Here is an 11,106-nt window from a genome sequence, read left to right on the forward strand (position 1 = left end):
TGGGGCGGATTTCCTCCACTTCAGTTTAGGTTTAAGGTTATTTTTTTTTGTCACTGAACAGGGTTTTTTTTTCCCAGGGAAAAAAAAAAATCGCTCTTCTGTGCTTTCAGTTTTGTTGAGTTTCGAACATAGCAGTTCGATATTACAACGATCGAACTTTTGTGAGTTTGACGTTGTGATATAGACCCGGTTAGTTTCCCAGAGTTCCATGTCTGTATTCCGAGTGTTTGTTTATGTGAAGTTTTGGCTGTGTCATCTCGGTCATGTCTGATACAGTAATGTGGGATTTAGGTCTTTTCAAGTTGACCCGTAGATATATTTATAATGTATATGTATACGTACATACAAAAAATAATAATATATATATATATATATGTATATATATATATATATATATATATATATATATATATATATATATAGATACACACACACACACACAAGCACACACGTATGTATGTATATAATAGCTCTAGGTATATAGATGAAAAATAATTTAAGTTTCCGTTACTGTTAAAATTGCATAAGAAGGCACTGGGATCAGAATGAGTTTAGTGAAGTCCTGGGAGTCTAGTCATTCTACCTTTGTTCTTTAGCTGTGTGGTGCAAATCTTATTGGTTATTGGAAGTGTTGGTTGGAATAAGGGACAGTAAGTGTTGGTTGTAATAAGACAGTGTAAAGTGGATTTGCCAACAGATCTGACAGTTTTATCAAAAAACCACATCGTCGAAACACATATGGTTCAGTACAGTTATTTGAAAAACTGACATAAAGCCACACAGTACCCGCCAATGATACAGACAGTGTTTTTGCAGGCCTTGCACCCCTCACCCCCTGCTGATTATTTGTACCAACTCTGAAATTGCACTACATTGGAGAAAAGGGCGAATTCTCATTCTCCACTGTACCTCATTCTCAGAATTGTTCAACTGACCAAATCGTTGATTGTACAGTCTCAACAGCATGGGTTTTGACAATTTGTTCATTTGATGAACTGACCTAGACACTTTGGCAACTGCTTTTGAAGAAAACTGGACTTTGTGCATTTATTTGGTGGCCACCTATGCAGATTGTGTTCTCTGGTTCCAGGAATAACTCATTCTTTGTGAAAAACTCCATATATAATACCAACGTAGAAAAATGATGCTTTCAGTTTAGGGCTGGGTAAACTTTCGAATGCTTTACTGATTGGGATAAGAAAGTCTTCTAATATGAATAGTTTTAAGGCTGCATTGATGCATTTTTTTCGGTGAGGTTTATTTAGTGTACTTGATAGTCTTATACAAGATCACTATTGAGGTTATGAGCTTGATGTAACTGATGCAAATTGGTGGCAGTGATATGGGATTTAAGGCCCTATCCCCTGCACCTGACACTGTTCTTGTGTTTTGTTTTTCTTTTCTTGTGTTTGTTACTTTTGATTTTGTTTAGCCATATTTGTATTACGCCACTTAAAATTAAATATCTACTGTTTTTTTTTTCTTTCCAAGAAATTTAAAATCCGTATTGAGGATCCTCCACGGCGTAAGCATATGGTGTTCTTGGGTGGTGCAGTGCTTGCAGATATTATGAAAGACAAAGATACGTTTTGGATGACTCGACAGGAATACGAGGAAAAAGGTGTACGTGTGTTAGAAAAACTTGGAGTGACTGTTCGATAAATCTAAATATCTGATTTCATCACTTTCCAGAGGCTTTCTTCCTTCCTTTGTTAGTCTTTGAACTCATTCAGCCACATGACCTGGAGAGGCATGCTGATGCCCTTTGACCCCCGATGTTGCTGTAATGTTCTGGTTTCCTAGAGAGCATCTGCTGAATGTTTGTTAAGGTCACTACTCATGAAAAAAGAAAAAAAAGTAAAGAAATGGGCAAAGGGTCTGCTATTATTCTGTCTGGTAGGTGCTGGCTTTTTATTTGTATTTACTGCTTTTTAAGGGCAGCTAGATTTATCTTCAGCAAACAAGGATGCTTGCCTTCCTTAGTGCAAAAACAATATTTTCTCAGCAGCTTATTTCCACAGTATTATAGTGGGGCTGTGCAACACTTAGTGTTATTTAAAACCCATAAAACGGAAGCTGCATAAGTTATTACCACAACACATAAAAGTAGTTCCAGTATTTTTTTCCAAGAACAAGCAGTACTTTGCAATAACCTTGTGAAAATGTACTTTTTTTAGTACCTTCTTGCAGTTAATTGCAGTTTGCAGACTGCTCAGTTTGGTTTTATTTCTAACCTTTATTTTTAATGTTTGTATACAGTGAAATGTATCCTTTAAAGTACAGGGAGCAAGAAAATTATTACAGCCAGCACTGCTGCATCTGGCTTTGAAGCAGTGCATGAACTAATATTCAAAGGGACTGGGTTCCCTGGAATTCTTTGGTTGAAAAATGTAACATTTTGTTAAATGTTTGTGATACGATGAAAACAAAATAATGGAAGCATTATAAGAAATGTTTAAAAAATAAATGGTTAAAGATAGTATTTAATTATTTTTTCTTCCAGCGCTTTGTGTATATATGTGTGTGTGTATATATATATATATATATATATATATGTATATATGTATGTATATATATATATATATATATATCAGAAGCGCTTGTATTAAAAACTTGCATAAACATTTACCTGCTGTCTTGTGCAATTATTGCAACTACTTATTTCTTTTTTTTTTTTGGTTACTTGATCCTGCTTTAAAATTCAACCTTTATTATCAGTATTTATTTTGTATATGGTTATTAAAACCGTGCTCTTGAAAAATAAAGTATTTGTCTTCAAAAGAGGGATCTCTCTTACAACCCTATTCCACATGGTGAGATTACTACCACAGGCAAATGTCTGTTCTGACCAGAATTCCAAAGCAGTGCTGCTGTTCCTCTCCCCAGCACCTGGTTATCAACTGGAACTCAATTTTGTGTATGTGTGCATGTATTTATTTATTCATTCATATTTTTTATTTTTTATTTATTTACTTTGAGAGGCGAGATTGTGTTGGTTTGGACATGTGTGGAGGAGGGATGCTGGGTATATTGGGAAAAGGATGCTAAAGATGGAGCTGCCAGGTAAGAGAAAAAGAGGAAGGCCAAAGATACTGTTTATGGATGTGGTGTGAGTGGACATGCAGGTGGCTGGTGTGACAGAGCAAGATTCAGAGGACAAGAAGAAATGGAAACAGATGATCTGCTGTGGCGACCCCTAACGGGAACAGCCAAAATATTTACTTTGCTGAGTGTTGTGGTTGTTAGAGTTGTTCTACTGGCCCAGGCTTAAAATTTGTTCAGAATAAGTATCCTGGTCTTTTTCCTTTTGTTATATTTTCAGTATGTTTTTTCTAACTATTCTGTTTTTTTCTTGGGGCATTTCCTGAAAAGGTCTCCAGTTAAATGTATTCTGTGCCAATTTCCTTTTCAAGGGTTCCAGGGCATTGAATGCCTTCTCATTCCCTTGCACAGGGGTTTTCCTGTTATGACTTTCCACCCTGTCAGTTGTTTCCCAAGGTACTACAAAAAGTAAGAAAAGACAGTGCAGATAGCATACTAATTGCTTTGCGTGGTTAAGACAGCCATGGTTTGTTAGCTGATCCATCTGAGCAAGGAGGAACTGTGTAGAACTGCTGCTAAAATTTTGTACCGTCTAGCAGAAATGGGTCCCCAGTGCATCCAGATTTTAAGAACTTCAGACTGCTGGCAGGGATGCTTTTAACTTAATACCTTTCAGGGACTATTGTTACGTGAAAGTGATGTGCATTCTGCAGAAGTCCAAGAAAATAGTGACCAGAAAAAAGTCTACGCCTTTATATTGAAAAGATTCTCCATTTGGTTTAGCTGTAAGGATATTCCGTCTACTGTGACTACAGGGCCAGCAGTCTTAAGTATCTAGCTGATATGTTCCACATTGGATTATTCTTTACATGTTTTGAGGTGAATCTTTCAGTTATTCCAGACTACTTCCCTTTGGCTGTCCCACGTCCACTGTCTTTTAATTCTTAGAAGATGGCCTGCATCTCAGACCCCCAAAGAAAACCTGTCCCCCTTGCTTAGTATGTCAAGTCTTTGTGGAAACTCTAAGCCCAGCTTCCTTCAGCACAGAGCTATAGTGATCCTTATGTTTTCATACAAAACTCTTCTTCCAATGTATCCCCCGGGGTACTCTGCAGCACAAGCCCTTAGATGCAGAGTCCTAGAGTTGGATATATATAGATATACATATACATACACATACAAACGTGTGTGTGTGTGTGTATATATATATATATATATATATATATGTGTGTGTGTGTATACAGTGGATATAAAAAGTTTGCACACCCCTGTTAAAATGCCAGGTTTTTGTGATATAAAAAATGAGTCCACAATAAATCATTTCAAAACTTTTCCCACCTTTAATGTGACCTATAACCTGTACAATTCAATTGAAAAACAAACAAATCTGTTGGGGGAAAAATATCAAAAATAAAAAACGTACAATACACTGGTTGCATAAGTGTGCACACCTTTAACCTAATACTTCGTTGAAGCACCTTTTTTATTTAATTACATCATTCAGTCTTCTTGGGTACACACCTGCCATCAGTTAAAGAAAGACTGATCAACCCCAAATAAAGTTCACCTGTCCTAGTAAGATTTTCCTAACATTTACGCAGTTGTCTGCTACAGCAAAAGCCATGGTTCACAGAGAGCTTACAAAGCATCAAAGGGATTTAATTGTTGAAAGGTATCAGTCAGGAGAAGGGTACAAAAAAATCTCCACAGCATTGGATATACCATGGAACACCGTGAAGACAGTCGTCAAAAAGTGGAGAAAATATAGGGCAACAGTGACGTTGAAAAGAACTGGACGTCCCTCCAAAATTGATGAAAAGACAAGATGAAAACTGGTCAAGGAGGCTGCCAAGAGACCTACAGCAACACTGAAGGAGCTTGCAGGAATTTCTGGCAAGTACTGGTTGTGTACTACATGTGACAACAGTCTCATGTATTCTCCATATGTCTGGACTATGGGGTAGGGTTGCAAGATGGAAGCCTTATTCCTACATAGAAAAACATCCAGGTCTGGCTAAAATTTGCAAAACAATACATAGTCTTCCAAAAGCATGTGAGGAAAATGTGTTATGGTCTGATGCGACCAAGGTTGAACTTTTTTGGCCACAACTCCAGAATGTACGTTTGGCGCAAAAACAACACTTTGCATCACCAAAAGAATATCATCCCCACAGTGAAGCATGGTGGGTGGCAGTATCGTGCTTTGGAGTTGCTGTTCTTCAGCTGGAACTGGGGCTTTAGTCAAGGTAGAGGGAATTATGAACAGTTCCAAATACCAGTCACTTTTGGCCCAAAACCTTCAGGTGTGTGCTAGAAAGCTGAAGATGAAGAGGAGTTTCACCTTTCAACATGACAATGACCCCAAGCATAAATCCAAATCAAGAAAAGAATGGCTTCACCAGATGAAAATTTAAAGTTTTGTAATGGCCCAGCCAGAGCCCAGTCCTAAATCCGCCCCCGGGCCTGTGGAAAATACGGGCCAGACCGCAGAATCCTTTATAAACGCATTCTATGAACACCTTCAGGAATGCATGGATCATGCAATCCCAAATAAAACTAAGACCCAGTCCTCCAAAGGCAGGCGTCATGTCTGGTGGACCCCAGCCATAAACAAACTATACAATAGAAGGAGGAAGCTACTACATGATAGAGCAAAATCCCAAAAAGGGAAGACATCTCTGATCAGTATTATCAAAAAACTACGGGCACTCATAAAATCGTCTAAGGCCAGCTTTGAGAGAAAAATTGCACAGGACACTAAGGATAATCGCAAGGCTTTCTTTAGTTATGTTAGGAACCTGGCTGGGAATTCCCAGATATGCTCTGAATTAGTCCAAAATGACAAAAAATACACCGAACCCACAGACATTGCCAACATCCTAGCTGACAGGTTCAGCACAAACTTCTCCCCCCCTCCCCACCAAAAGGGCAAATATCTATCCCAGCAGAGTTCTACCCCCCTGGCATTTCAGATGCTCAGGAAAGAGCCGCCCTCTCCAAAACAAAAAACACAGCATCAATGGGACCAGACGGTGTCCCGGGCTGCGTCCTACATGAACTCCAAGAAGAGCTAAACCCAAACATAAAACTACTGTTCAATCTCAGCCTTACTACAGGATATGTACCCAAAGAGTGGCGTACAGCAACAGTGGTCCCTCTCCACAAAGGTGGTGCCTCAACGGATCCTGGAAACTATTGCCCCATAAGCCTGACTAGCTTGGTCTGCAAAACTATGGAAAGGATCATCATGGACCTCATAAATAAAGATATTGGGGACCTACAGACACTGGATCCTACCCAGTTCGGCTTTAAGGGCAGATCCTGCCTCTTAAACCTGGTCGATTTCTTTGAAACAGTCACCAAGGCCATTGACAAGTGGAAGGTGGTCCACACAGCCTACCTGGACCTCGCAAAAGCCTTCGATACAGTACTCCACTCGGGCATTATAGATCAGCTCACCAGCTTAAATATAAACCCCTATGTCACTAGATGGGTTGCAAACTGGCTCAAGGACAGAACCCACATGGTTAGAATTGCTGGAGCCATGTCAGACTCCAAACCAGTTACACGTGGTGTCCCACAAGGCTCAGTCCTGGGACCTCTCTTGTTCAGTATATATTTCTTGGAGGTACAGGCCAACACAGAAGGACTGTGGCTGACCAAGTTTGCAGATGACTGCAAACTAGGCACCATAATCGACTCTCCAGCTGACACAAGCATCCTACAAAAGGGCCTCATAGAAACAGACAACTGGTGCCAGAGCCATGGCCTCAAGCAAAACGCCAAAAAGTGTATAGTCATCCGCTTTGGCAAAAACAAAGTGCCCACAAATTATCACATAGGTGGTAATCCATTAAGTACGGAAGAAGTAATTAGGGACCTGGGGACCCAAGTTGATAGCAATCTCTCATTTGAAAACCACGCGGCCAAAGTGGTTAGAAAAACATTTTTTATAGCCCACCTAATCATGAAGGGATTCACATCTAGATCAGGGGAGGTCATCGTGCCTCTTTACTCATCCCTCATCAGGCCCATAATTGAGTACAATGCCCTTTTTGGGATGTACCTTACCAGACACCTGCAGCAACTGGAAAGACCCCAAAAGTACCTCACCAAGAGGATCAAGGGGCTCAAACAGATGCCATATGCTGCCCGGTTAAAGAAACTCCAGCTCTACTCAGTTGCATACCGCCTGCTCAGAGGTGATCTGTGCCTGACGTATAAAGCCATGTCCAACCCGGAATTAATGGACATGCTGCACCTCAGAAAATCCAAATCCCATCAAGCTACATGCTCGAGACTTGAACCTCAGCACTGAAATAAATAGGACATGCTGGAGGGACAGATTCATAACCCAGAGGCTCCCTTCACTCTGGAATAAAATCCGAGTCCAGGTTAGGCAGAGTCCCTAATTGACTCTCTTCAAGAGGAATCTTGATGAGTGGATGGGAGATCGTAGGTTTACCCCGGGTATCACTTCTGTGTCACTGTTAGACAGAGGCACAGTATACTAACCTCGAAAAAGGGCATATCAAAATTCATTTAAAATGGGTGGTGAAAGCCAAACACATTCTGGCTAGGTTTATAAGTGCCCTAGGGCAGATAGCCTAGTATGAACGTATGAAATATTACCAAGTTAAGATGTGCCATGCTGATAGACTTCTACCCAAGAAGACTGAATGCTGTTATTAAATTAAAAGATACTTCAACAAAGTATTAGTTTATGGGTGTGCATATGCAACAAAGTATCACTTGTGCAATCAGCATATTGTACATTTTTTATTTTTTTATATTTTTTCACCTAACAGATTTGTTTGCGTTTCAGTTGAATTGTACAGGTTATAGGTCACAATAAAGGTGGGAAATGTTTTGAAATGATTTATTGTGGTCTCATTTTTGATGCCTTTTTTCTGCGGACTTACTATGCTTTTTTTTTTTTTTTGTCTGTTTCTTTTTTTAAACAGAATACTGGAGTTTGTTCAGTGTTTTCCAGACTACCGGACAATCAATTTGATTTTCGGATAGTCCAGAAAAAAAAACGCATAGGTGGCAATGGTGTGATGTCTATAGCAGTATACTGAAATTACTTTGAGCATTTGTTTTTCCATGTTTGGCAATCATACATTGCAGGTGATTGCAGAAGTGGCTGTTGGGAGGTGCCTGTCTGAGGATGAAAGGAAAGGGCAGCTAAATGATACCAGTAACATGGTCATTACTGTGGCTTGGTAGGGGAATGCGGACACTGTATAGTTTATTTATTTTATTTATATAGTGTCTGATAGTTACAAATTGAAGTATCTTACTGTGATCATTTCATGTCCTTTACAATTCGCAGTTGATGTACTGAGACTTGGAATTCCTGTCTGCAGGAGCCTGAAGGTTGGCCTGAATAGCAGCTTTTACTTGCCCCTTCTGGCCCAGCAAAACTGTGTCCCAGCAGGCATAAGAACATCTGTGGTATAAAGGGCAGTCGGCCACTGCTATTTGGAGTTCTTTCTTGCCTCAGTTTGATGAACACTTTCTGTACATTATTAGTATTGTCGGTCTGTCTGGTTAATTTGAAGCATGTTTGCTTCAGATAAATACCGCTTAGGGATCTTTATCTTTTCAGTTGAAGTCAGTGCATAAATTTAATAATTAAGGTGCTGGACACAGATTCCATAGTGTTTTTAATATTTTTTTCTTTTCTGCCAGGCTGTGGAAGACTATGTTCCCATTTGCCCCTAGTGCTCTTGTTTTAAACGATGGATTAATAATTGATGGTCTGAGACTTTCAAAGAGACTGTGTTTTAGAGATTTATTAGTTAGCCTAGGCATGCCATGCCATCCACCAGTCCTTATTCTGACTTTCCTGAACAGGGAAAAAAAAAGTACCTGGAGGACATTGTTTGGGAGGCTGACAACACCATTTCATTGTCTAATAGCTGCACCTAGGCTCAAGGGTACTAGTACTGTTGACGCAGTTTTGCAGTTCCCATATCCAGCACCTGTCTGGAATGAGGCCTCTGGCATGACTTCTCTGGCGACCATCATGCCATCAGTCTGTGACAAAGATACTCTACTGCTATGCAGAGGATTTCCTCTTCTGTAGGAGTTGATTTCTGAAGGGGAGGGAGGTATATCTGGGATCATAGTCCATGAGGAAGTTTAAGGAGCAACATGGATATCCCGGTTGCTTACCTGAGTCTAGAGGCTTTCATGCTTGACCACACACAGTAACTGAGGCCCAGGACAGAGCAGCCCACTCACTGGTTAGTTTGTCGCATCCGCTGCTAATCGGATCTCTACCCCAACCTTTCTAGGTCTCTTCCAGGATCTTTTTAAATTGCCTCAGGACTTCATGCAGTTTATGAAATCCAGGCAAGTCTGCCACTGGTAAGATTCTGCTTCAGGAATCCCCTCTGCAAAATATAAATGTTTCAGTCTAGTACATCAGCTTTTGACCTCATATGAGATCACAGGAAGTTGTTTTTCACTTTTGTGCATCACAGTACACCCTGTCAGTAAACAACTGTTCTAAACTACTTTTAAATGAGGTCAAGGATGCACAGACTAGATTCTGAAGTAACTTACTCCATCGAGCATCTGCTTTTTAATTGTAAATTCTTTATAGTGCCTTTTTTTTACCAGCATAAATACATGCAAGGGAGTTATCATTCTTGTACTGTTATTACTGTGATTGTTTAATATCTTCAGTAGTTACCAATTCTTAAGTGTGCAGTGATTTAAAAATCCATATAGGGCAACATCTGTATAGTTTGCAACTTACAGAGACAAAAGTCTGATTCTTTAATATAGATTCACATCCCATATGCTTTTCTTTATTGATCTTTTTTTAATAAATATCCTTTGCAGCCTTTCTAAAGTACCTAGATTATTAATGGAGTATAAACACAGATTCCCACTATTTTCAGCACTTCATGAACTAAAAGAACTTCATGTCAGAGTAGTTATACAGTACACATTTGTAGTCTGTAGATTGTGTTTTTAAGCTAATGTCCCTGAGATTGTAATCCCCAGACCATTATAGTAAATATACTGATACGTTTTCATCAACTTTGTCATGTGGCTGACCGAGCTTTTTTCTACCTACATGGAAAAGTTTGCATTTCTTAGTTTAGAATTTTATTTTGTGTGGACCACAAATAATGTACTTTTGAAACTGTGTCTGATCAAGAACATTAGTGATGGTGACCACTGTAGCTGCCTTGGAATTGTCCGCAGACTTCATTGTCCAACATTTGTTGTCCTTGGGGAAAGGTTAGCATAAAAATTGAAAATGTGAACTCTCAACTGACCCCTGTAGGACTTCCCCAAGTATTTTGTATTCAGGTGTTCCTTTGAACCTTGCAGCTGATTTTCTACCCAGGAACCAGTTACTGACCCACAATATAACATAATCTTTAATCTTGTGCTGTTGCATAGATGATATTAAAACATTGCAGGGAACTGCATCAGATGCTTTACTATCTAAAAATATTATATCTACAGGTAAGCCTACATGCACAGTTTTAGCACTTTCTGAATAAGAGGAAATTAAGTTAAAAATGAAAAAAAAATTATAGGATCTTACTTTCATAAAGCTGCATAGATAAGATTACTAATGCTTTCTAAATAGTATAGTATTGTATAATTCTTTAAAAGGTTTTTACACACAACACTAGTTAGATTGATCAGTCTGTAATTTATAGAGTTGTGTGCAGTTTTAATAAACTGGGACAGCATAAGCACATTTCCATTGTGGAGACATGATAAATCATTAGCAAAGGAGAGTAGTATTGCTGGAATTGAATTCATCCTCATGTCTTGGTGAATACCTTCACTTAGTGGACCCTGTTTTTTCTTTTTTTTTTTAACAAAATCTCACCAAGATGACACTGATATATAGACCATATTTTATATAGCATATATTATGGACAGAGGTAGGTTAAAAAATAAAAAAAAGCTGGGTGCACAACACCCAGGATAAAAAAGTGCCCAATCCTGGTAGGTACGCTGGTGGCCAAGACTGTAAAAAATGAATCCTCAAGACAAGGAAATATTCCTACAATGGACCTAGGCCAG

At 39.2% G+C, this 11,106-nt stretch overlaps 1 protein-coding gene across 2 annotated transcripts in view; it reads left to right on the forward strand.

The window, feature by feature from the left end:
• Nucleotides 1-2,479, forward strand: part of ACTR2 (actin related protein 2) — an 848,078-nt gene extending 845,599 nt beyond the window's left edge. For both annotated transcript variants that reach the window (XM_044055728.1, XM_044055739.1), the window contains one exon: nt 1,492-2,479. In XM_044055728.1, the coding sequence (XP_043911663.1) occupies nt 1,492-1,662 (171 nt within the window). In that variant the 3' untranslated portion in view covers nt 1,663-2,479. The remainder of the gene's footprint in view (nt 1-1,491) is intronic.
• The last annotated feature ends 8,627 nt before the right edge of the window (nt 2,480-11,106 follow it).

The sequence above is a fragment of the Protopterus annectens genome, chromosome 1.part2 (assembly GCF_019279795.1).
Source record: "Protopterus annectens isolate FY-2018-M chromosome 1.part2, PAN1.0, whole genome shotgun sequence".
NCBI classification, from domain to species: domain Eukaryota; kingdom Metazoa; phylum Chordata; order Ceratodontiformes; family Protopteridae; genus Protopterus; species Protopterus annectens.